The 27984-nt window shown below is 40.3% G+C and overlaps 1 protein-coding gene across 1 annotated transcript; it reads right to left on the bottom strand.

Moving 5' to 3' along the window:
- Window positions 1-263: 263 nt before the first annotated feature.
- On the bottom strand, window positions 264-27920 carry SDHC (succinate dehydrogenase complex subunit C). The gene is made up of 6 exons (XM_060090828.1): window positions 27845-27920; window positions 22327-22383; window positions 20000-20101; window positions 10708-10769; window positions 4045-4208; window positions 264-1125 (listed from the first exon to the last, which is right to left on the bottom strand). The coding sequence occupies exons 1-6, from the start codon at window positions 27862-27864 to the stop codon at window positions 1021-1023; spliced, it is 510 nt and encodes a 169-aa protein (XP_059946811.1). The 5' UTR covers window positions 27865-27920; the 3' UTR covers window positions 264-1020.
- Window positions 27921-27984: the final 64 nt, after the last annotated feature.

Below are 27984 nucleotides of genomic sequence, written 5' to 3'. Positions count from 1 at the left end.
TAACCAAAAAGCTCTCCACATGCTTAACTTCCTCTCTCTTGCTCCCTCCTTCTCTGAGGTTCCAGCAAGATGTTAAATCCCTGGCTACTTGCATTTGATTCCCTGACAATTTTTCCAGTGGTCACTTGTAGGACAAACTGTTTCCCTCCTGAGAAAGGTCAGATTGGGGGATGTAATCGCCTGAGACCAGAGGGAGGGGGAGGAAATTGGCTCCTCCCCAACCACCATTGTCTTGGTTTCTCAAGATATCAAGGAGAGTCAAAGACAATATAATAATTTTAATTCTGTTTCAGAAAAAGCTGTCACATGAATTTGGATTAGAAAACATGACAATAAGAGGCTTGGTTTTTCTGGAAATGCAAGGAAGAGAAATAATCCTTAATAGGTTCAATGATAGTTTTCTGGATCTTCCTCTTGCATCAAAAGCTATATATCTTATTCTCCCCAAAGCATGTGCTCCAAGAGCCAACTTACTCTCTTCATCTCCCTCTAGCCAGGACAGGCTAATTCCCCTCCACCCCCACCCCTCTTCTTTCAGTCACACTGTGTGGGTGTTAAAGACCCTGGGCTGACCAATTAACAGAATTGTCCTTTAAGCCAGCAACCCACAGGCAGTGGCAACCCAAGCCCCACTCCCAGTCCCCATGGCAGAGGCCACAGAGTGGCATTGTTTCCACTGTCTTAGGAAGAAGAAGCCAAAAGCTGACCCTCAGCACAAATCAAGGCCTAATATGGAGAGAGAATGAGGGCTCCCAGGCCCAGAGTAGGCTGCAAGCTGGGGGCAGGAAAGGGGAGTTTTTACAGTCATTCCATCTTTAGAAATAAGGAGAAAACTGGATCCTTTTCCACTACTCTGGTTCTATAAGGTACTCTTACTGCTGAGCTCCAAGGGGATCTGCAAGCACAAAAGGGTCTAAACAAATCAAGATAACTTTGCCCTGGCTTAAGATAAGAGTAACAAACAGGAAGATGGGTCAATGCAATAACTGGTAGGAAGATGATGCTGGGAACGTCGGCTCTTCACATGGCTGCCAGCCCTACAGAGGACAACACGGTAAGAACCAAGACAATCACTCCAGACTGGTATAGCTGGGAAATCGTCAGGCCTTTTCCTAGGTCCCACATCTGTAGAAATAAGAAAAAAAAATTTTTTTTCAGCAATCAGGGTCCTGGTCACTCTCACAACTCCTTTCTCAGAAAGGAACTCCACCTAGGAACAGGCAATTCCTCTCAGCATGATTCTAGAGAAAACCTCTTCTCCCCTTATTCCTGACCTTCACTTTCCTCAAAACCCACAATACAGTAACGACCACCCACTTATCCCAATGACAGTAAAGGGATCCATCCTCAGCCCATAAGATCTTCCAGAATGAATAGATAAAAACGTTCTCTTGTGACAAAAAAACTGATCAATGTTTCCCAAAGTGTGTTTCTCCAAAAACTAGTTCCTCAGAATGTTAAAAGGCATTACATGGGGGAAAAAAGTTCTGTGGTCAAATTAATTTAGTAAAAGTTTAACTACAAGACTTCTCAAACAATTTATTAATGCACACTGTTAATCTCCAAAATGGGGATATAATATACATGATTTCCTAGGTATAGCCAACCAGGTATGGAATCCCCTTTGAGAAGGAACATTTGTCCAGCAGAGGACTAGTATTTTTTTTTTAAATAAATTTATTTATTTATTTATTTTTGGCTGCATTGGGTCTTCATTGCTGCACACAAGCTTTTCTCTAGTTGCAGCAAGTGGGGGTTTCTCTTGTTGTGGAGCATGGGCTCTAGGCCCGTAGCTGTGGCACAAGGGCTCAGTAGTTGTGGCTCATGGGCTCTAGAGCACAGGGTCAGTAGTTGTGGCACTTGGGCTTAGTTGCTCTGCGGCATGTGGGATCTTCCCGGACCAGGGTTCAAACCTGCGTCTCCTGCATTGGCAGGCGGATTCTTAACCACTGTGCCACCAGGGAAGTCCAGGACTAATATTTTTTTAAAATACTCTTTGGGGTCTAGAACACTATTTCTCAATTTTGTTTTGACTGTGACCCCCACCCCCAACTAGGAAATATCTTTTTAATCAGTACCCAGTGTGTGTGTGCATATGTATGTGTGTGTGTGTGTGTATGTATATATATATAATATATAATATATAAAAGTTCATGAAACAATAAGCAATATTTATCATTACCATGTGTGTTATATTCTATATGTTGTATTCTATTTAAATTTCTTTTTTTTGTTGGTAGCAACCCACTAAATTGATTTTCTACCCATTGAGTCAAAAAAACACAATTTAAAAAATACTGATCTAGACTCTCTTGTGCCCTAGGGACATTAACATATTGTACTCTAAAAGATTCCCTAGGGCAAAAGTAGAGTCTTCAGGTTTCACGTTTCCCACATATGACTGTTTCAACACACACATATACCTATACCCTGAATGTAAAACTGAACAAATTAGGATTGCCTCAGAGAAAAATTAGAGAGCCCCCAAAATAATCAAGATGAGAAGATGCCCCTACCTCAGCTGCCAAAGAGCTTCTACCTAGATAAGATTAGGAGTCAAACAGATTCCACAAAAAGCTGTTTTGCTTATAAAGGCACAGTGTTTTACCAAAAAATCGAGTCCTACTGGGTGGTGGTGATGGGGGAATATTCTCTAGCATACCAGAGACCTTGTCACTTCCTACTCTCTTAATATCAATTCCACCCTCCACTCCCCCACTAGATCTTCTGGCAAGGCAATTATCAAGCTCAGAGTACAAGAACTATGGACTGTCACAGAGAACAGATAAAATCCTGTCCCACATTCAGAGCCAGGACTTGCTAAAAGAACAAACAAAAGCAGATTTAAGGGATTAAGAAAAGCCTTGACTGAGTTCTGACATTTTATAAAATCTCTTCCCCTTCCCTCCCCCCATACTGAGACAAAAGCAAATATATGGCAAGTCCCTGCCTGAGCCAGGATGCCAACAAAGGAAGCTGATCAGCTGATTCCATTGGAAAGCTTTGTTCTGTGGAATAAGAAGTCATTAATGGAAATGCCCTCCCTCTCCATCCCCTCTTCCTGAGGGAAGTGAAGTCATTTTGAATCAAACTGAACACTGCCTCAGGGAACAGTTGATAGATACACTTAATTTAATAGATCATTTAGTCTCTCACTCTTCTGATTCCATTAAACTGTCTATTGGAGCAGACTACAATTCAGAAAGTGCTTATCTCTAGGCTCTGATGTGGAAGTTATGAAAGGTCAAATTAAGGCAAGAGCATCCAACTGACAGATGGCTTAGGTTGAGAAATAATGGAAAACCAGAAAGAATGAAGCTGTAATTATCTTCCTGGGAAAGGAAGCAAGACTAGGGGTAGGGAGACCACAATATATAAATCTTAAAATGCTATAGGAGAGATTCATCTCTGACCTGGGGCAGGTTTCATTAAGCTTTAATTCCTTAATAAAGAGAAGGAGACACCAGTTTGAACTGACCCCAAGGTCATGTAGGAGGCAACATGGTCAGATTTCAGGCTATCAAAAGATTCCTAAACTCAATATTGGGATCCTAGCACCCAGTTGCTTGTTAAAGTTGGCCCCATTCTCTCTAATAGTTCAAAACAAACAAAAAACAAAAGCAGTTAACACAATCCAATATCAAGATAATAAACATCAGTATATTTGAATCCAGCCAAATTTGTCACTCTATGTTGACAGGAAGTTTAGACTGAAAGCAGTAACTATTATTTGTCTGATAAATATGCCTTCTATGCCAGATGTATGGCTTGGCTTCATGGGTCTCTTTTAGTAACATCCCTCTTGAAACTAAAAGAATTCACTGAAACCCTGCAAGTATCTGCCAGGCCTACATCCAGTCTAAGCTACATCACCAGCTGGGCTACCTGGCAATGCACAGGGCATCTAGTTTAGCTTTCCTCAAGAGGCCCCTGAACAAAGGTCCAGCACAACTAACTTTAAGAACAGCACACTAAACCCAGACCAGGAAAGAGAAAATCCTTCCAGGCTCCCCATTCCTTTCACCCAGAAAATGTACAACTTACCAAGTGTCGGATCCCATTCCAGGTATGATACGTGAGAGGGAAGACGAGTGCAAATTTGGCAGTGTGGATCAGCGCTGGCCCCAAACACAGGGACTTTACAAGTTCCAAATGAGACTCAAAGCTCCCAGGGACCAAGAGGGCTGACAAGCCAAAAAGAGAGACCCCTGAGGAGAAACAAAGTAAGCCCATCACACCAGCTACAACCAATTTAACACATAAAACTGGGTTCTATGACAGCCCTAGGACTTCACACAATTCTAAACCATTTTAAAATGGGAAAGATTTAAACTAATGTTCACATTCGCAGTGGAAGATATGCTACTTGGAATCCGACCCTAATCTCTTAAATTTGCCATATATTTTAGCATATTGCTCCTTCTTTCAACATCTCTCTCTATAAAAACTTCACCCATCATTTTAGAAGCCACCTCTGGCTGCATCTATATCATCATCTCAGTAAGCAAAAATAATAACAGTACATTCAGTCCAAGGAAAAGAATGAAAAAAATTTTAAATCACTCAAATCTCTACCATACAAAAATTTAACTCAATATGGATCAGAGACCTAAATGTAAGAACTAAAACCATTAAACCAAGAAAACATAGGAGTAAATCTTTATGACCTTGGATTAGCAGTGGTTTCTTAGATATGACACCAAACCAGAAGCAACAAAATAATAAATTGGACTTCATCAAAATTAAAAACTTTTGGGTGCCATCCATTTCTCCATCAGTCTGGAAGAATGCTGGTGCTGAGAATAACTACCATGGCTTGCAGCTCTTTGACGAAACGTCAGATGCGTCAGAATTTTATAGCATTCATAGGAGAAGCAAAGGCTGAAGGAAGACATGCTGTTCACACCCTAGGATAAGGCAGCCACATCAGAGTCTGGTCTCCTAGAGGTTAGTGTTGCTGAGTGGCTATTCCGAGGACTCAGTAGACTGCTGTCACAGTTGGTGCACAGATCAGAGCTGAGCCTGGTATCTGAGGCATATGTGTGGCTGTCGAGGTTTTGGAACTTCAGGTTTGCACTGAAATTCAGAGGATACTGGGGAGCTCCTGTGATCGTCTAGCTTCCTATCTATTCAGGCTGTCAAAGATCCTTGAATGCTCTTGGGTCATATCTTCCTCCCAAACCTTCTCAAACGATATCTCAGTTCCATGTTACCTCAGTGTTTTCAGGAATTTTTTTCATGATGCCCCTAAGCCAAAAGAAAAACCTAACAGTTCTGTTTATTAAGTAGATAGATTCAAACAACTTAAATATTTATGTCCTAACAATTTAGTAGCTATGTGAAAAAAATTATCCTTGTAAATGGAAAGAAAAAACTTTTATTCTTAAATAACCAGTTACTTACTAACATGTTGTTGGATATTATACATCTCAAACCTCAGAAATTAAATTGGACATTACCATGCTCATTTCCTGTTCCACACTGACCTTCACACAAGTTGGATTAGAGAATCAGAACTTCAGTGAGAGACCAGGCAAACCTAGTGCTCAGGCAGTCAGCTTTGTTTCTAGAAAAGCCAAAGGACTTACAGATTTATAAAGTAATTAAGGGAACTCTGAAATTACTGTTTTATTCTCTTGGGCTTTCTGTAAGATGGGACATGAATTATTGATTCTCAAATGTGATATGTCATATGTTAGGAATCCCAGTCATTCCAGACAGAGGCACTGTAGAGAGAGTGAGAAGTGCACAAACTTTGGTTAAGACAGATCTGAGTTCAGTTCTGTCACTAACTAGCTACTATATCATCACTTCCTTCTCTGCTTTTAATAATGCCTACTTAGGACTGTGAGAATTAAATTAAATACATATATATAAAGTTCCTAATACAGGCCTGGTAGTGATTATTATTTACATTAATAGTTGGAATATTTAAACTTTTACCTCTCAGAAAATGTCTGATCATTTGTAGCTAAAAATCTCATTCTCAGCCCTTCCTACTCCATATCTTAGTCCTTGAATTGTCAAGAGGGGATGACCTGGAAAAACTGATTGTCACCAGAAGAGAAAATGCTTCTCAGAAATGCTCTGTTTTCCCTCAATGCATGAATACTCCTGCCCACCACGCGCCCCACCGCCCCACAAGGCTGCGGGGAAGCAGACAGGCAGAATATATGATGAGATTAGTTTGACAACACTTTAGTTAAGACAGCAATCAGGTACTGCCAACCTGAGTTTTAATCATCATTTGGACAGGTCCACCAAGTCCCTTTTAGATGTTTTCATTTTCTTTGGCAGTGACATCTGCAGAGGCTTGCTGGGAAGAAGTGTCTGAAAGAACTTATGATGGCTTCTGGAAGTGGCAACAGGACTTACTGACAATCCGCACAGTTCTGTATGTAGCACTTAACTGCAGAAGAACAGGCTGAAGTTGGTCTTGGCAGCCAAGTGAAAGCACCATTTAATTTTTCTTAGCGATTAGATGGGACAGCTTCAGTGGCTTTGTTTTCATAAATTAAATTGTTTGGCTGTTAGAGGAGTCCCTCCTTAGGCACTCAGGTTCTAGGAGGAGAGGCTATTTCCTGCCTTCCAGTACACTAGACATCAGAGGAAGATTTAGGAAATTTCATATTTAATTTCTTCTCATATACTTTTCATTTGTAAAGAGGAAAGCTTTGGCCAAAATCGCTTCTGATTAACTTACTGATACTGATATTCCTTGTTTGAAGATGTGATACAATAAGAAATACGTATTTGGTCTTTTTCCCCCAATTCCTGGCACACAGCTCCTAAAACCCTTGTAATCTCTGGAGTGAAAGGAAAGTTTTTTGTATGCTAATGAGATAATTAGTAGCTGGGGGGGAGGGGGAGCGGGCGGCTAGACAGCTTCAGGATGGGGTCTAGCTGCCAGAAAAAGCAAGGCATGATTTGAGGATTGGGACTTTTAGTCCCATACCTCCCTCCCCTTCCCTGTCCACATCCCTCCCCCAACCCCACCACACCTGGGAGTGGCTGGTGATTGAGCTAATCACCAATGGCCAATGATTTAATCAACCTTGCCTAGGCAATGAAGCCACCATAAAACCCCCTAAACTACAGGACTTGTACAGCTTCCAGGTCACTGAACACAAAGATGTACTGGGAGAGTAGTGTGCCCACAGAGGGCATGGAAGCTCCATACACACTCCCCTCTCTGCTCCCCCATACCTTGCCCTGTGTATCTCCTCCGTTTGGTTTTTTTTTTTGTTTTTTTTGTTTTGTTTTGTTTTATTTTGTTTGCGATACACAGGCCTCTCACTGCTGTGGCCTCTCCCATTTCGGAGCACAGGCTCCAGACGCGCAGGCTCAGCGGCCATGGCTCAGGGGCCTAGCCGCTCCGCTGCATGTGGGATCTTCCTGGACCAGGGCACGAACCCGTGTCCCCTGCGTTGGCAGGCGGACTCTCAACCACTGCGCCACCAGGGAAGCCCCGTTTGGTTTTTTAAATAGAGGAGTTGAGGACTTCCCTGGTGGCGCAGTGGTTCAGAGTAGCCAACCACTTTTATAGAGAGAGATGTTGAAAGAAGGAGCAATATGCTGAAATATATGGCAAATTTAAGAGATTAGGGTCGGATTCCAAGTAGCCAATGCAGGGGACACGGGTTCGACTCCTGGTCCAGGAAGATCCCACATGCCATGGAGCAGCTAAGCCCGTGTGCCACAACTACTGAGCCTGCACTCCTAGAGCCTGAGCTCCGCAACAAGAAAAGCCACCGCGATGAGAAGCACGTGCACTGCAACGAAGAGCAGCCCCCACTCGCCGCAACTAGAGAAAGCCTGAGTGCAGCAACGAAGACCCAATGTAGCCGAAAAAAAAAAGTTCTGAAGCAAATTTTAAAAAAATAATAAAATAAAGAAGTTGATCCTTTATTTTAAAACCCAGTACATCTTGGGACTTCCCTGGCGGTCCAGTGGTTAGGACTCCACACTTCCAATGCAGGGGGCACAGGTTCAATCCCTGGTCATGGAACTAAGGTCCCACTAGCCACATGGCAAAAAACAAAACAAAACAAAACAGTATGTCTAAATAAAGTGTCTTCCTGAGTTATGGTGAGCTCTTCTAGCAAATTATCAAACCTGAGGAAGGGGTCATGGGAACCCTGATTTACAGCTCGAATTTTATATATTTAATTTAATTCTCACAGTCCTAACTAGGCATTATTATAACCAGAAAAGGAAGTGATGATACAGTAGCTAGTTAGTGACAGAGTTGGAATTGAACTCAGATCTAACTCCAAAGTTTATGCTCTTTTCTCTTTCTCTAAACTGCCTCAGTCAGGAATGACGAGGGTATAACACATCACATTGGAGAATCAATAACTCTGGTCCCATCTCATGAAAAGCCCAGACGAAAAAAACAGTCATTTCAGAGTTCCATTAGTTACTTTATATACTTATAAGTCCTTTGGCTTTTCTAGAAAAGAAACAACTGCCTAAGCAGTAGGTTTGCCTATACAGTCAAGTGACCTTTCACTGAAGTTCTGATTCTCCAATCTAACCTGTTTTTAAAGACTATCCAAAACATTCAGGACCATTCTTCTACCCATTCAAGTTAGTTGTACAATTTATTTATAGTTGTATTCCTCTAAAATATCTGTTGTTTGGCACTCATATTTTCTTTTTTGAATCTCATTCTTTTTACTGTTGTATGTTGCATCTTGATTACCCTTTCCCAGTCTCATTCACATTGCAGCTTCAGGTACCTGTCATTCTCAAGCAATTCACCTAATTTCACCTAGATTTTTATACTGTCTGTCACTATGAAAAATCACGAGTATTTTAATCCCTACAGAATCTAAGCAATGAAAGAGTGTTACTGGCCTCCTCTCTCCATCTTTTAAAGGACTGCTTGTAAAGGTCTTCCTCAATAAATTCTATATAAAGTCAAACTAGTGTCATCATGCTTTTTTAGTTCAACATGCTTTTCAGAATTTATATATTGGCCATAAAATCTCTATTGTCTGAATAAATACCTAATCATGGATTTGTCTAGGCCAAACAAATGAGAACATGAACCTTTTATGACTTCCCATGGTCAACGGGATCAAGTTCCAACTTCTCAGCACAGCAGTCAAAGTCCTTTATTGTCTGGTGCACTTTCCAGTCTTATCTTTTGCTGCTTCTCCCATAACACAACGCTTAAACAAGCAGATCTAGTTATCATTATCCAGGACTCTGGATTCCTTCCAAACCCTGTGCCTTTGCATAAGGTAGTCTGTCCATTGGGAAGTCCTCCTCTACCTCCTTTCCATGAATTCTCCTACTCATCCTTCTTTCAAGTTCTCCAATTCCTGAAGAGTTGTTCTCTCCTCTGGGATCTCATATCTCTATTAAAAAGTTATCACAGTGCATTATAAATATTTATTTGTCTTACTCCTTAGATTCTTTTACCCTTGAGGGTAGAGGCTATTATTATCACTATCCAATTTCTAATGCATAACAGGAGATTAATTAGAAGTTAGAAGGAACGAACATATCTGAAATGACCACTATGAGCAAAGTGATTTACACGGTTGTACTCATTTAGTAAATAAAGATTAACTAAGCACCTACTGAGTGCTAGAGGATATGAAAGGTAAATAAGATAGATGCAGTTCCTACTCTATAAAGAGTTTACAGCCTAATAAAAGAGACAGATTTATAAAAACTAAGCAAATAAAATAATTACAAGTTATATAATAACCTAAGGAATGGTAACATAGGAATGATAACATCGGATCTTAGATAGGAATTCTTATCTTTACTTGCTTACCAACAAAACTAATCTAATTGTGAATAGCAGAGACTTAGTTTTGGATAATCTCTCCAGTGTCTCAGCAGCTGCTCCCTAAATACAGGATTCCTATATTTGAGCCACTAGTCCTGTTGAGGACCACTTCAGTGAAAACATACTCTATGGAAGCCTAGGAGGGGCTCCAAAGGATATTATGAAAAACAAAAATATGTCCATGTCTCCAGCACTAGCCAGAGAAAACTTTTAAAATACAGCTGATCCTCTTATAAAGTACCTCCCTACTGTGGAAAGATCCATCAGACTCCAGAAACCTGACTATAATCTGTACATCCTACCTGTAATAAACCTTACTACCTGAAAAGGATGCACTAAGACCAGCATACGACTCACTCTGCAGCTGTATTTCATATTATATAAATAAATAAATAGACATTCTGATTTGTAACCAAGAATTTTTGAGATTGGAGAATGAGTTAGTGTTTTTGCACCTGATCAATTCTAGGTGATGAAAACTGGGTGCTAAAACTGAGTTTCTGAAAGAATAAGGTTGATGATTAATCTTGGACTGTGTTTGGTCAGTCAGCCAGTCTATCTCCATTATATTTCTATATCTGTTCTCTGTAATGACAATAAACATACTATCAGGACATGCTAGGGATGATTTAAAAATTGGCTAAGAAAAAATAAGAAAAAGAATTCAAAAAAGAAAAAAAATTGGCTAAGAAAAGAACCTGAGCATTGTGTGAACTCATAATTAATTGTTAAAGAAATGAACAACAATAAGCTTAAATGACTTATCATTTTCTCTAAATCAAGTTTCTGAGGAGGCATTGTCAAGGAGGCATTGCCAAGAGCCAAAGAAAGAGCAAAGTTTTTCAAAGCAGTATGTGTGTGTGTGTTTGTGTGTTCACGTGCGCATAAAAACACATACATACCTGCACTCAAGGCAATACCAGTGCCACGGTGGCAAATGGACATCACCATGGGAAGAGACCATCTGAAAAGAAACACACAAAAGCAATTTAAAAAAAGGAATAGGGCTTCCCTGGTGGCGCAGTGGTTGAGAGTCCGCCTGCCGATGCAGGGGACGCGGGCTCGTGCCCCGGTCTGGGAAGATCCCACATGCCGCAGAGCGGCTGGGCCCGTGAGCCATGGCCACTGAGCCTGCGCGTCCGGAGCCTGTGCTCCGCAACGGGAGAGGCCACAACAGTGAGAGGCCCACGTACCGCAAAAAAAAAAAAAAAAAAAGGAATAGACGACACCATAGTAGAGAGTCCGTCTTGGCAAAAAGAATATAAACCACTTCAGAAATAGGCAACCATTTATCGCAAAACAAAAACAAACAGCTTTCACATTCCTGTGTTTCCACTCTCTAATTTGAAAATAAGAACAGTGATTTATTTAAGGAGAAGCATTACTCCCTTTTCCAGACTGCATCACTAACAGAGCTGAGAGGAGGAATCAATTAAAACTCAAACTCCTCCTTTCATAAGAAGAAGGAACATGGGTCAAAAACATCAATTAAAGTTGCATACAGTTAGAAAATAAACACTAGATTACAACCACCTGGGTCCTTCCATTTCTCCAGTCGTAAGACAGAAGTAGAAGAAAACCTGAGTTTTATTTATCCACTGTTTCATATAACATTCAGTCATCCATGATCTTTCTTATTATATACCCCCAAAATATCCAAACTGAGCATATCAGTCATTCCCTAATAAATTACCTATCCCAAATTTAAAATCCCATTTTGCTGGATTTAGTATATGTTCTTAATCCACAGTAGTTTTAAAATACTTTGTCATCAAACCACTTTTTAAAGCATGTTCTGGGACTTCCCTGGTGGCACAGTGGTTTAGAATCCGCCTGCCAATGCAGGGGACACGAGTTCAATCCCTGGTCCAGGAAGATTCCCACATACCGCAGAGCAACTAAGCCCATGGGCCACAACTACTGAGCCTGTGCTCTAGAGCCCACAAGCCACAACTACTGAAGCCCGTGCACCCAGAGCCCGTGCTCCACAACAAGAGAAGCTACCACAACGAGAAGGCCACGCACCACAACGAAGAGTAGTCCCCACTCGCTGCAGCTAGAGAAAGCCCGCGTGTAGCAAAGAGGACCCAACACAGTCAAAAATAAATAAATTAATATAAATAAATAAATCATGTTCTGATTTTTCTATCTGCCAAAGCATTTCCATGGAAGGACAACCAACACTGCTACATTCTGGACCTAGTGCTCATGCTCAAGAGGGAACTGGTTAGTGAAATGGAAAGAACAGGCATCTTTGGATAAAGTTAACATTCATCCTGGAAAGTCAGCTTAGACAGAGAATGCTGAGCATAATCAGACCACATACTCCATACTCTAAAGGGAAGCAACTCAAGTAGGTTGAAAGGACCGCAAAAGGAAATTCTATGTATTAAAAATGGTCACAGTAAGAAAGGAGTAATGTCTAAAGAAACCAAAAAAACTGGCTAGACGCCACTCTCATTAACTCAGACTAACAAGATAAATATAAAAGGCAGAAGAAGAGCCTCATAACAAAGGACAAGCGGAGAACAATGGCATAATTTGATTAGAAGAACCAGGAGACTAAAACCCAGAATGAGCTGAGGCTTACAAAACTGTCAAGGACAACAACAAGGGGCTTTTAAAATTGTATTCAGGGAAAGACAGCCTCCTAACTGGGGTTGACAATTTTATGTTAATGGATGACAGAGTGCAAAGCAGATTGCTCAACTATTTTATTTGTCAAAGAGAATGATTATCAGACTGAAAAAGACAGAACAAATATTGACTTGAAAGAAAAAAAAAAGTGGGGAAATCATAAGACATTGCTTAGCATTCCAAGTGCACTTAGGGCTCCTGGCAAGATGAATTAAATCACAAGAGCTAACACATGGAACATATGCACTGTTCTAGTAATCTTTTAGACATATTGAAATGGAAAATGGGAGTGATAAAGTCAAATGTTACCCTAACTTTAAAACAATGGTTAGGCTTCCCTGGTGGCACAGTGGTTAGGAATCCGCCTGCCAGTGCAGGGGACAGTCTCACATGATCTTCCAGAATCTTGTCACTCCTCATCAGGCAGTATTTATATTTAGCGCCTTGACTCTGGGCAGGACTTCATGACTGACTGCCTCAAGATATAGAATGCAGCAGAACTGACACTGCACGAGTTCCAAATCACTTGCCCTCCTTCTATCCCTCAATCCCTTCGTCCATCCCTCTCTTATGCAATATGGAAGCCCAAAATAGCCTCAGCAGAAAGATCATGTAACAAGACCCATGTAGAAGGAAAAACGAAATCCCCTCTAAGAGCCAGAATCAACCCAAAACATGTGAGTAAACGGATCTTCAAATTATTTCAGTCCCAGCCTTGTGTTCTCTAGTTGAGGCCTCAGACATCATGGAGCAGAGACAGATCATCCCCACTATTTCTTTTCAAACATTAGATAAGAGTCAAGCACAGAAAATCAAGATTGTTTAAATTCACTTACAGAAAAGATGATCACTAGGAGCCAGTATGATTTCCCTTTGGAAAATTTTTTTTCAGGAAATACTGTGATCCTTTTGAGCACAGATTTTATCTTATTCATCTTTGTATTTCCAACTCCTAAAAAAGTACCAAGCACACTGTGAGCAATTAACAAATATCTACTGATCTGAAGTGTGTTAAATTTTTTTCCTTTTTTGACTTTTAGTAGAATGTTAACCAAGGAAAAGCTAGAGACATAAGATATATGATTTTCAGCAAGTGACCTAACATCACGCTGCAAACAATACCACCAAAAAAGTAAAAAGCAAAGAAGATACATAAATGGCCAGTAAGTATATGAAAAGATGCTCAGCATCACTAATCATTAGAGAAATGCAAATCAAAACCGTAATGAAATACCTCTTCATATCCATTAGGATGGCTATTATTAAAACAACTACAACAAAAACAGCAAATCACAAATGTTGGCAAGGATGTGGAGAAATTGGAACCCTTGTGCACTGCTGGTGGAAATGTAAACAGTGCAGCCCTTTTGGAAAACAGTATGTTACTTCCTCAAAAAATTAAATATAGGGACTTCCCTGGTGGTGTAGTGGTTAAGAATCTGCCTGCCAATGCAGGTGACACAGGTTTGAGCCCTGGTCTGGGAAGATCCCACATGCTGCAGAGCAACTAAGCCCATGCGCCACAACTACTGAGCCTGTGCTCTAGAGCCCACAAGCCACAACTACTGAGCCCATGCACCTAGAGTCCATGCTCTGCAACAAGAGAAGCCACCACAATGAGAAGCTACGCACCGCAATGAAGAGCAGCCCCCGCTCGCCTCAACTAGAGAAAGCCCGCGCACAGCAAAGACCCAACACAGCCAAAAATAAATAAATTTATAATTAAAAAAATTAAATATAGAATTACCATATGATCTGGCAATTCCACTTCAAGGATATACCCAAAAGAATTGAAATCAGAGATTCAAAGAGATATTCGTACACCCATGTTCGTAGCAGCATTATTCACAAGAGCCAAAAGATAGAAACAACACAAAAATCCATGGACGAATTAATGGATAAGGAAAATGTGGTATATATGTAAAATGGGATATTATTCAGCTTTAAAAAGGAATTAAATTCTGACACATTCTTTAACATGGATGAACCTTGAAGACGTTATGCCAGATGAAATAAGCCAGATACAAAAGGACAAACATTATATGATTCTACCTTATGAGGTACCTAGAGTAGTCAAATTTACACAGACAGAAACTTGAATGGTGGTTGCCAGGGGCTGGGGGCAGAGGGGAATGGTAATTATTGTATAGTTTCAGTGTGGGAAGATGAGAGGATTCTGGAGATCAACAGTGGTGATGGTTGTACAACAATTTGAATGTACTTAATTCCACTGAACTATACACTTAAAAATGGCTAAACTGGCAAATTTTATGTTATATACATTTTACCACAATTTTAAAAAAGTAAAAAGACAACCCAACTTAAAAATGAGCATAGGACTTGAATATACATTTCTCCAAAGAAGATATACAAATGGCCAATAAACACATAAAAAGATACTCAGCATCAATAAAGGTTGTCAGAAAAAAAATGGACTTAGATCTATTTTATATGGTTCAGGGTAGAACTAGAACCACTGTACAGAAGATATGTTGTAGTAAGTTCAATAAAATGAGGGTCTTTCTGATAATAAGAGAAATTCCCAAATTGGAAAAGGGTGATAGTGAGTTCCTTTTCTCTGGAGGTGTGCAAGCATAGGTAGACATCCATTTATGAAAATACTGCAGAGGAAATTCACTCATTAGGTACAATAGTGGCTTTTAAACTTTTTTTATTTTTATTTTTTTATTATTATTATTTTTTGAGCAGCACCCTTTCTTCAAATGCAAAATCCTTGAAGTCAAGTTGCTTTGGTTATCCAGGACTAAGGGCCTACAGTGCAATCTGCATGTTGGCCAGCCCCACATGACTATCCACAGAAGCTTAATGGAATATCCAAAGCCCCAAGTAGCAGTCTTAAAACCAATGAGGTTGAAGAATAAATTAAAATTTAAGAACGTTTCTAACTCTAAGTTTTTAAACTATTTTTCGAACGTCCTTTAGAATGACTTGTTTTCCTAATAATGTAATCCCTATACACACTTTTGCTTTGATAAACTGACTTAATTTATTAAGAGATAAAGAGTACTTCAGGGACTTCCCTGGTGGCACAGTGGTTAAGAATCCACCTGCCAATGCAGGGGACACGGGTTCGAGCCCTGGTCCCAGAAGATCCCACATGCCACAGCGTAGTTAAGCCCATGCGCCAAAACTACTGAGCCTGCACTCTAGAGCCCATGAGCCACAACCACTGAAGCCCGCACGCCTACAGCCCGTGCTCCACAATGAAGAGTAGCCCCTGCTCACCACAACTAGAGAAAGCCTGCGTGTAGCAACGAAGCCCCAATGCAGCCAAAAATAGATAAATAAATAATTTATTTTTTTAAAAGTTTAAAAAAAAAGAGTACTTCAGAAAGGGCTATAACTTAACCATATACTTCCATGCTACCTCCAAAAATCTATAAAAGTTAGCAACAGAAAATATATGATTCCAGATAGCTCAGACATCTTTCCCAGACATTTCACCTTGGAAACAGCTCTATGTTTCCTGCTATTTTTTTCCCCATAAATATGTCTAGAGTTTCATAACCAAAGAGCAAACAAGGTAGTTTAAGTCTCATCTCATCAGCTTATTACTGTTTGTTATATGACCTGTGAAAAAAGGCCAGGGCTTTAAATATAGACTCAAAATAATTTGAGAAGTTCTTCATCATTATAATCCTCCCCCATATCTTTCATCTCTTAAAAATAAGTTTTACCATAAAGTAGCAAGGATTGAAATCACTTATTAATCTTCTGTTTTAGTAGAATGTCCAATTTCTACTGTTCAATCAGAATTATTTCTGGAATCTGGCTTGGAAAAAATCTGAAGGGTTGTGGTATTTGTGGAGGTGGTTAAAAAATGACCAGCCTCCCTGGCAGGAACCCAAGTAAAGACGGTAACTGAGCTCAAGATGATTTGCTGAGTTAGCTAGAAAGGAGCAGATCTACAGGGATTTTTTGGGAAGACACCAGCATAACAGCCATCAGTGCTACTTCTGAAGACAAATTAACAGAAATAGATGTATGTATGCATATGTATATACTCACATATACACATGTACATGTGTATATTCATACATATATCTCATAGCTCTAATCTACTGAAACAGCCTAGAAGCAATGATATCCTGGTAGCAATGAGTACATCTAGCACCCAGACCTTGATTTCACAGGAGCCATCTTGAAAGAACTCCCACTAGCTAAGTCTGGGACAATCTGAACAACAAAATAAATCAGAGTAACAGTGTAACTCTTTGGGCAAAATAGGAATTGTGCAATAATAGGAAGAAATATATATAAACATATTTTTTAAATTAATTAATTAATTATTGGCTGCTTTGGGTCCTCGGTGCTGCTCACGGGCTTTCTCCAGTTGCGGCGAGCGGGGTCTACTCTTCGTTGTGGTGTGCGGGCCTCTCATTGCGGTGGCTTCTCTTGTTGCGGAGCACGGGCTCTAGGGGTGTGGGCTTCAGTAGTTGTGGCATGCGGGCTCAGTAGTTGTGGCTCATGGGCTCCAGAGCGCAGGCTCAGTAGTCATGGCTAATGGGCTTAGTTGCTCCGTGGCACGTGGGATCTTGCCGGATCAGGGCTCGAACCTGTGTCCCCTGCATTGGCAGGCACCACGAGGGAAGTCCATATATACATAAATATATATATATATATAATATCTGTTCCTAGTTTCTGACACAGCGTTCCTAAAACCCTTATTAATCTCCTGAGTGATAGGGGTGCTAGGAGTATCTTTTTATTTGATCTTTGACTCTGGTTCCTGACACACAGTTCCTAAATCCCTTGGAATTTCCTGGGTGGTAAGAGCGATCTTTGTTCTAATGAGGTGACTCTGGATGGGGGTTGGTCCCCAGAAAGACCAAACCATGACCAGAAGCTTGGAACTTTCAGCCCCACCCCCACCTCCTTCCGGGAAGGGAAGGGCTAGAGATTAAGTTAATAATTGATCATGCCTATGTGTTGAAGCCTCCATAAAAATCCCCAAAGTACAGGGTTTGGGAAGTTTTCAGGCTGGTAAATACATCCACAACAGGAAGGTAGTGCACCACAACTCCATAGGGACAGAAGCTCCTGTGCTCAGGATCCTTCCAGACATAGAACTAACTAAAAGGGCACCTTGCTATTCATCTGTATCATTTGTAATATCCTTTATAATAAACTAATAAAGTTAAGTAAATGTTTCTGAGTTCTTTGAGACATTCTAACAAATTATTGAATCCACAGAGGGTGTTGTGAAAACTCTTGATTTATAGTTGATTAGTCAGAAGTACAGGTGACAACCTGGGACTTGCAATTGGCATCCGAACTGGCAGGCAGTCTTGTGGGACTGAGCCCCTAACCTGGGGGGCCTGTGTTAACTCCAAGTAGTAAGTGTCATAACTGAATTGTCGGACACCCAATTGGTGCTGGAGAGTTGAAAAATTGGTTGTGGGAAAACATTTGGTATCAGAAGTACTGAGAGTAGAGAGGAAACATTAGTGTCTTTCCTTTAGTTGCTGTCGTAAGAGTAGAGGAGAAGAGTTTTTCCTGTTAGAAATACTGGAGAAAGAAAGGAAGAAAGGAAGAAAGAAAGAGAGAAAGAGAGAAAGAGAGAGAGAGAGAGAGAGAGAGAGAGAGAGAAAGCAAGCAAGCAAGCTTTACCCTATAGTAATAAACAAGGTATGATGGAATTAGAAAAATCACAATTTGGCAACCATCACAGTAATAACTGATTCAGGCAACGACCATCGAAAGATGCTAATGGGTAAACATCTGACGAGAAGTAGAATATTATACTCTCAAAGTACCTCCCCACAAAATAAGAATTAATAAATACAACATCTTTTTCCATTAACTTTATAGTGGAGAAACCTAGCAGACACACCTTAACCAGTGATAAAAAGTTACATCACCAACCAAACACTTCCCTGGTGGTCCAGTGGTAAAGAATCCACCTTACAATGCAGGGACGCGGGTTCGATCCCTGGTCAGAGAACTAAGATCCCACATGCCATGGGGCAACTAAGCCCACGCACCACAACTACTGAGCTCGAGTGCCTCAACTAGAGCCTGTGTGCCACAAACGACAGAGCCCATGTGCTTTGGAACCCATGCATCACAACTACAGAGCCTACGCACCCTGGAGCCTGTGCACCACAACTAGAGGAGAAAACTCGCACGCCACAACTAGAGAGAAGCCTGTGCACCACAATGAAGATCCCGCGTGCCGCCATTAAAACCTGATGCAGCCAAAGATAAATTAAATAAATAAATTATAAATACATCTTTAAAAAAAAAAGTTACATCACCACCAATGGGATATATCAGCATCATGTGTCACCCTCTGACAGGATGCACTAAGAAGAACATGGCATCACTTCAGAGGTATTCCTGCCAAAAATGCATAAACACAAGAATACATCAGATAAACCCCAAACTGGGAAACATCTTAAAAATGTCAAGATCATAAAAGATACAGAAAGGCTAAAAAATTGTTCCATACTGAAGGAGATTAAAGAGACAACTAAATGTAATACATGATCCTGAGTTGGCTCTTGGACCTATAAAAGACATTACTGGGACAACTGGCAAAATCTGAATGGGATCTGAGGATTAGTTGGTAACACTGGATCAATGTTAATTTTGACTGTGATGGTTGTAGTATGGAGAGTTTCCTTGAATTTAGGAAACACACACTCAAGTATTAAGGGATTGTGGTAGGCAGAAAGTTGTCCACATTCTAATCCCTGAAACCTGTGAGTATTTATCTTAAATGGCAAAGGGGAATTAAGGTTGCAGGTGAAATTAAGGTTGCTATAAGCTCACCTTAAGATAAGGAGACTATCTTGGATTAGCTGGATGGGCCCAATATAATCCTCTTAAAGTCCTTAAAAGTGGAAGGGTCTGGCAGAAGGAGGGAGTTAGAGAAGAAATGTGACAATGAAGCAGGTTCAAAGTGACAGGATGGAAGAACTTGACCCACCATTGCTGGTTTTGAAGATGGAGGAAGACCACAAACCAAAGAATTCAGAACAGACTTCAGAAGCTGGAAAAGGCCAAGGAAACACCCCTAGAGCCTCCAGAAAGGAATGCAACCCTGCTAACACCTTAATTTTAGCCCTGTAAGACATGAGCCAGAGTTTGACCTACAGGACTGTAAGATGATAAATGTGCTGTTTTAAGCCACCAAGTTTGTACTTAACTTGTGACAGCAGCAATAGAAAACTAATACAGGAATAATGGGGTATCATCATCACTGCACTTGTTCTTAAATCATTCAGACATGTTATAACACATTGGGAAACTGCATAAAGGTATAGAGGAACACAGTGCACTACTTCTGCAACATTTATGTAAATTTAAAATTGTTTCAAAATAAATTTTTTTAATTAACAGGAATTACATTTTGACTTACCAGAATTTTCCAAATAGTAGTTTTGCAGGCTAGATTACCCTTCTAAGGCCAGAAGAGGGAATTTAGTCATCTTGTTATAAAAAAGCCCTAAGGGAAATAATCAGGGACGCTATGCACCAACCTCCAGAACTTTTATCCATTACTACTAAATTCCCTGGTTCTAGAGCCCTTACCTGTAGATAGTGACATGGGGAGACAAAGGACGGTTTGAACCAGTGTTCTTATTCCAGAACCTCTCCATCTCTTCTTTGGCTGTGGTTCCCAAAGGGACGGCACTAAAATAAAACCAAAAGGTTTTAAAATGATTAAAAGTAAACTTGGTTTAAATTTTCACATAACAAAAAATTAAAATATAAAAAGGTAAGCTGGGCTAGATGAACCTATGTATTAGGAAAACATGTTTGTCCACTCACCTTATCTTTCTGCCAAGTTTGACTCAGTTATTAATAACCTCAATCACCCAATGAGGTCATATCAGAGGATAACTCTTCTTTCCAATCCCCCAACACACAGGTCCAGTAATGGAGGCTAAACTTCTTTCTTGTTGGGTGGCAGGGCAAATATAATATTTCAAAACCATTTACATAAATGGGTTACCCTTTTCCCAGGCCATGAGTGATATCTCATACATTACCACCTGCTCTCATCTGGCTCTTCAAGACTCCTTTTTAGGTTCTCAAAAATCAAGAACTGGATTCAACTCAGTACCTCTGAAGAGCTTCTTGGTTTTCCTTGTCACTGGGCTAGGCTGAAACCAACTGTTTTTTTCTTTTTCTTTTCTTTTTCCTTTTTTTTTTTTTGGCCGCACTGTGGGGCATATGGGATCTTAGTTCCCCCACCAGGATCGAACCTGCACCCCCTGCAGTGGAAGTGCAGAGTCTTAACCACTGGACCACCAGGGAAGTCCCTGAAGCCAATTGTTAAACAGCTATGTTCAACAATTTAACTTTCTATGTGCCTATATTAAACATGATCTATCCCCCTCAAGAAAATATTTCCCCATAGATTACTTATTAATTGCAAAAGTTAAAACAGTAACTCCATACTGGGAAAAAACTTAGCAGACATTTCTGTATTCAAATGATCAAAGTTAAAGTCACTAATGGGACAAATGACATCATATGCCCCTGATGTGATGTACTGAGGATACATCATTTATGTATTACACCTGCCAAAAATGGATTACCTGAATTTAGTCATTAGAAAACAATCAGACAAACCTAACTTAAGAGACACTCTACAAAATAACTGACCTGTATTCTTCAAAAATGTCAATGTCATAAAAGACACAGGAAGGCTAAGAAATAGTTCCAGGTTAAAGGATACTACAGAAATATGACAACTAAATATAATATGTGAACCTAATTAGATCCTGGATGGGGGACAGGTAGACTATATTTCTATAAAGTACATTATTTGGGACAAATGGAAAATCTGAAAAACAACTGTATATCAGATAAGATTACATCAATGTTAAATTTGCCAAATTTGATAATTGCATTTGTATAATTATACTGTATTTTATAAGGTAATGCTCTTGTTCTTAGGAGAAGTTTGTTTTTTCTTTCTTTTGGCCGCATCACACGGCATGTGGGATCTTAGTTCCCCTACCAGGAATAGAACTGGTAGCCCCTGCAGTAGAAGCTCAGAGTCCCAACCACTGGACCGCCAGGGAATTCCCTTAGGAGAAGTATTTAGAAGTAAAAGGTCATGATGTCTGCAACTTAATCTCAAAGAATTCAGAGAAAATAATCACAATAATTAAATTGTGCTGAACCACACTAAATTGTCAATACTAGGCCAGTTTTGACCCACAAAAATGGCAATTTCATAGAGCACAACCTAAAATATATAGAGTGATAGGTAAACACAGCAAAATGTTAACAACTGATGAATGTAGGTGAAAGGTATACAGAACCTCCTTGTACTATTCTTCCAACTTTTCTGAAAGTACAAATTATCAAAATATTTTTACTATCTCTTTTTTTTTTTTCCGGCAGTACCACACAGCTTGCGGGACCTCAGTTCCCCAAACAGAGATTGAGCCCGGGCCGTGGCAGTGAAAGCACTGAATCCTAACCACTGGACCACTAGGGAACTCCCTGGAAGTACAAAATATTTCTAAAACTAAATGTTAAAAAAAAAAAAAAGAACCACAAAGAGACAATTGTTGAAGTCAGTAGACTAGAAATGAATATAGCAGAAAGAAAGAGATATAAAGACTAAGGCCTGGGAGCTGCCCAAAATGCAAATCAATAAAGTTAGATATAGCAGAAAAGCTTAAAGTGAGGAAAATTAAGAAAAAACACAGATATATTCTTATCCTTCCTTCTTCTATTACCAGATGAGAAAAATAGGGACCACAATCACTTAATTTTCAGCCAACCATCTACAATTACCTGCTTTCGTACATATCCCCAAAATATCAGTCAACAGCCTACTGCTTTTCCCTGATGAAAAAAAGGTTAAATAATAATAATCTCCATATTTAGAAACTTACTTTCTGATACAGAGCAGAGGACTAAGGTGGGCACGGAGGCAATGATGGCCAACACGTCTGAAAGATAAGAGAACCAACAGTCAATACACATTTAGAGACATACTTCAGTATATCAACTTCTCTATTTTTGTACTGTATTAGACTCCGGGTGGAGGGGAAAACTAGGAATAAGATAAAAACAATGACAGTATCAGGATCTTTGAGATTTTTTCTAGTTGAAAAGCTACAACTTTAAATAACTTGAGAATAATCACAAATATTACTCACAAATGCAAAATAAGGTTTTAGCTGAACACAAATAATACAAGGTAAAAGAATAATCAGAGTTGGTAATGTTCAACAAAGAAATACAGAAAGCAAATTTTTTCAAGCTAGATCTTAAAGGAGGTGATGTTTAAAAGACAGGGGTTTAGGGCTTCCCTGGTGGCGCAGTGGTTGAGAGTCCACCTGCCGATGCAGGGGACACGGGTTTGTGCCCTGGTCCGGGAAGATCCCACATGCCGCGGAGTGGCTAGGCCCGTGAGCCATAGCTGCTGAGCCTGCGTGTCCGGAGCCTGTGCTCCGCAACGGGAGAGGCCACAACAGCGAGAGGCCCGCGTACCACAAAAAAAAATAAATAAAATAAAAGACGGGTTTAAAAAAAAGAGAGGGGGACTTCCTTGTGGTCCAGTGGTTAGCACTCCTCGCTTGCACTGCAGGGGGCAAGCGTTCGATCCCTGGTCAGGGAACTAAGATCCTGCATGCCATGAGGCATGGCCAAAAATAAAATAAAAAATAAAATAAAATTTTAAAAGGGGGGTGGGTACAGAATAAGCCAGTGGCAACACCAAGTACTATACAACTTAGCCAAAGCAGACACCTGATGCAAATGGATGAATTTAAAAGGTTTAAAGAACAAGGGGTTTGAGGAGGCAGGGTCCTAAGTATTAAGCTGTCATTTTAGGAACTACCAACAAGTTCCAGACAACGGGATGAACTTTAAGTGAAAAAGGCTGTCATATAATAGTGCAAAAAATATGAGAATGTAGATTTCTTTACTATCCACATGAAAAGGTACTTGAAGAAGGTAACACAAGTTTTCTACTAAAAAGGTGCTATTTTTGAAATGTATATATCAATACTGGAACTGCTTTTCAAGTCTGAGACTAAAATGTACCCAGGCATTCTATCTAAAGAGAATTTAACTGATTTTAACTAATTTAACATGGTATTATGAAAAACACATGATCACTACACCCCTTTAACTCACGTTATACCGAATCTTTCCAAAGGTATTTGAGAAAGTTATCAGAGTGAAGCTCTGGGACCAAATACATTGAGATTCTACAGAAGTTTACTGTATATACACTATGTGCAAGGCACTGTGGGGATACAAGATCACATTAAGATCCAATGATCTTCTAAAAAAGCTCATGATGTCCCTCATACCATTGATATTAGATGCATAAACATTTCAAGAACCTTACACTCTACACTAGAACACTAGAAGGGCCCACTATTTGAAGGAAAAATAATCCAACCAACACTTCCTTCAGCTCTTCCCTCTTTCCAGCTTTGGAGGCAAGAGGTGAATACAGACATTGTGTACCCAAGGCTCCCAGAAAGAAAGAAGTGGGAACAAATCTCTCTAAATCAATTGAAGTAATTGTGACTCTGAAGTTGCAGGGCATGCATTCCTCACACCAGGCTACATCCAGTCACTCAGCTACCCAGCAAGAGTTTGCAGATGTGGGTTGGAATCTACAGCACTCTCTGTCTAGTGCTATTGTCTCCCAGACAAATACCAATGTAAGCTTTCCACAAGACCCTAACAGAAACTAGTTGCACAACTGCATAACCTTATTTGAAATATGATAAGAGTAGATATCTAATTTATCCTTGCCTTTCATGTGAAACCAGGAACCCTGAAAAGATTTTTTTTCCACCCAGGAAGAGTGCTTTATATGTTATAGCTAGAAAGTAATAGTACTTTCTTTATTTTATTTTTAATTAACAAGCCAGAACTGATTTCTAGTTAGTGCCTGTCCCTTTCTAAATGCATTATACATGTCTCCCCCAAAATGTAATCATGGCTCAAATTGTTTTTGAAACTCTTCTCTGTACTGAGTCAACAACAGTAATGTAAAAAGAACACTGGACAAAGTAAAAAAGCCAGACTGGAGGTCTAGATCTGCATAAGTTGTGTAACTTAGTGAGTCACTGAGTTTCAGCTTTTTCATTTATAAAATAGGATTGATAATACCTACATTATTGGTTGTTGGGAGGACTGCATGAGAAAATGTATAGCAAAGCACTCTCTAAACTGCAATATACCACATACATGTAATTTAGTAATATTTCACTGGTCTCCCAAAGGTCTTTAGAATTCATAACACATTCTTTTTAAAACTCTGCAGTGTAAAAATATTCATCTGCTGAAAATGGATTTCACTTTTGGAAAAAACCAAAAGTTATTCAAAGTCAAGTCTATGTGATCAAATTGAATAAGATCCATTTTTGGTCCAAAACAAGATGTGACTATAATGAGTTTCTCTTGTATGCCCTCTAAACTTGATCTGATGGCATGTCAAAATTTAGTTTCATAAACGTCTGAGGTAACAGCAACATTAAAATGTTTACATAACCTTGAAGGACACAATGAACAGCAATCATTTATATACAAAATTTCTGATTAATTGTATGAGCACCCAACTGACTCCAAAGATACAATGTAAGTCATTCTTGATTTCTTTTCTCTTACATCCCCCCATATATATGCAAGGCATCACCCAATCCTACCAATACTATCTAGAAAACTTCAGTCCATTGTTTTAGTCTGTATCCTCTTCATTTCTCACTAGGACTATAACAGGAGCTCCTGAATTGATCTCCTAGCACCAATCTCTTCCCTATCATTCAATATTACCAGAGTTAAATTACTGAAAAATAAAGCTGATTTCATCAATCATCTGCCTGAAAGTCTTTAACAGTTCCCCACTACTTATAAGGTTCACACTGCAGTCAAACAAGGCCCTTCTCAACATGACCTAATCCAATTCTCCAGAGCTATTCTCCCACAAGTTCGCTTCAGCCCTTTATACATCTACCACACTGAATGTTACATTACCCCCCGACAGAGCAGTTTCTTTTGACCACATGCCTTTGCTCAGGCTATTCTCTGAGTGGACCTCCCTCGCAGCCTGATAAACTCATCCTTCAAGATCCAACAACTCCCAAATGGCAACTTCACCACTCCTTTAGCCTTACCTGCTGCACCTGTCATGCTCCCACATCACTTGCTCATATCTCTAAATCAACATTATGTTGCTTATTAATTATCTCCTTTGCTAAACTTTGAGCTCCTTAAGAATAGAACTGGAATACTTTGCATCTATAGCACCTATAATAATATGTCAGAAGAGGCTCAAAAAAATGATTTGTGAATTAGTATGCTTATTTTAAAAGGCAGTCTTAAGAATTTAGACTTTAAATAAATTAAACCTTGTTTTTGGAGGTGCTTCACATGTAGCATTTAATATGATGAGCAACGTTTGGAGGGTTAATGACTTGGGGGCTTTGTGCTTAAGCTGCATGAACATTACTAGATAGAAGGCTAGCTGTTCTTAGCTTAGTTCTCTATCTCGGTCTTGGCTTTGGCAAGTCATTCCCTGACTGACTGCCAATGGAGTTTGTGCTACTTAGCTGGTTATTCCTCCCTAGCTAGTCCATGAACTTTAGGGAGTATACAAAACATAGAGCACTACTCAAAAGCCATGACATACAAGACTGTGATAACTAATAATTTTTAGTTAACCAAGCATTAAAAATGTTTAGCCAATATTTCTCTTAAGTGAGTTCAAGTTATCACTATTTTCATTCACAAATGAAGAAACCACAATCATGCAATCAATGACCTTGACTTGTCCAAAATAAATGGAATTAGTGACACTACTAGAACTAGAAACTACCTCCTAGAATTTAAGGTGCCCTTTCCATAAGAGTTTTGTACTACCACTAATGAATCCTAGTGATGACAGTCCTACACAGCTCAAAATGACACAGATTGGACATACTCAATGTGTACAGTGATCCTTGGTTTCTAAGCGCTAATCATGAAACTCCTAAAATGAACTGTTTAGACCCAATATGATCATTACAAGCTAAACGTTAATTCCACCAAAAAGCCTGTGACATCTTCTAAAATATGATATATCAAAGAATTCAAAAGCATTCAATTATGGTCAAACTACTTGTAATAAAGGATGCAATCTGGAAAGACTGGCCCTGACACGTTTTAGAAAAAAGACACAATTGTAAATAAGAGGGAGAAAAAAAGAAGGATTAAGATAAACCATTCCTGATCTCAGCTCCAAGAGGCATCATTTTGACACAGAGAAAAACTAAATAAAGTCCGTCTATTTTTACACTGGGTGACTGAAGTGGAAAGAGAAATGAAAAGACATTTGGGGAAATCAGGAATTAAATCTCAACTGCATTAAAACTAACTTTCCATAACAAATAGTTTCCAAAAATAGTGCTGGCACGAAACTATGCTGGGATTTGTACCAAGAGTGTCTAAAATCGCTATGGCTAGAAAGGCTCTGAGCAGAGAACGAGGCCTTGTCGACAATGGACAGTTCAGAATGGAAGACAATCTAGGGTATTTCTCTGGACAAGGAGTTGACACTACAGAGAAAAACTGGGGCATCTATTCCCCTCACCCACCAAGTAAAAAAATAAACAAATTGAAGTTCCTGGCTGCTCTGGGGCAGCAGAGCAACCACTATGGGCGCTATTGCTAATCGTCACCCCGATAGGGGTCTAGGCCTCCTGCACTCTGCCAGGGGCCCGTTAGGAACTGGGACAGTGCCCACTCATTGCCAGCAGCTGGTGTTTGCAGGAGTAAAACGCAAAGGTAAAGTACACCAAGATCCTTCTCCTCTTATTTAAGGCCCAAGCCTTAAATAAGAGAAGTTAGACCTACTTATTTTCTTGGAGCTCGGCTCTCGCTGCAGCTCCGAGAGCAATCTGGGGAAGAACTATTTTAGAAGTGGGAAAGCTGGGCTTCCCTGGTGGCGCAGTGGTTGAGTCCGCCTGCCGATGCAGGGGAACACAGATTCGTGCCCCGGTCCGGGAAGATCCCACATGCCGCGGAGCGGCTGGGCCTGTGAGCCATGGCCGCTGAGCCTGCGCCCGGAGCCTGTGCTCCGCAACTGGAGAGGCCACAACAGTGAGAGGCCCGCGTACCGCAAAAAAAAAAAAAAAAAAAAAAGTGGGAAAGCAGAAGCGGCGAGAGCCCCGCGACCCATCCGCAAGGAGTAAGGAAAAGATAATCGGCCAGGGACCCCGAAGCTCTACAGGGTGCACAGGAGCCGCTAGGGGAGGGGAAGGGTCTCTAGGTTTCCAAAGCGCATGGCCTCCACCCACAGGTCCTTTCCCTGCCGAGGCACGAGGTAAACAGCTGTTAGCAAGACGTGAAGGGCCAGTGCAGCTCTCCCGAGAGCCGCGGCACCGACTCCCACCCCCCAACTAAAGTCACCTCAGACAGAGCGCAGCCATCTTGGGTTCCGGCCTGGACGGAAGTGACGCCAACGGCCCCGCCACCTCTGGGCGAGGGGAGGGGAGGGGCTTCTGTCATGTGACGACACCAGCTCTTTCAGAGGATTGGGAGCTTCCCCG

Source organism: Mesoplodon densirostris, chromosome 2, assembly GCF_025265405.1.
Source record: "Mesoplodon densirostris isolate mMesDen1 chromosome 2, mMesDen1 primary haplotype, whole genome shotgun sequence".
NCBI lineage: Eukaryota > Metazoa > Chordata > Mammalia > Artiodactyla > Ziphiidae > Mesoplodon > Mesoplodon densirostris.
This window is presented reverse-complemented; position numbering and strand designations above follow the sequence as displayed.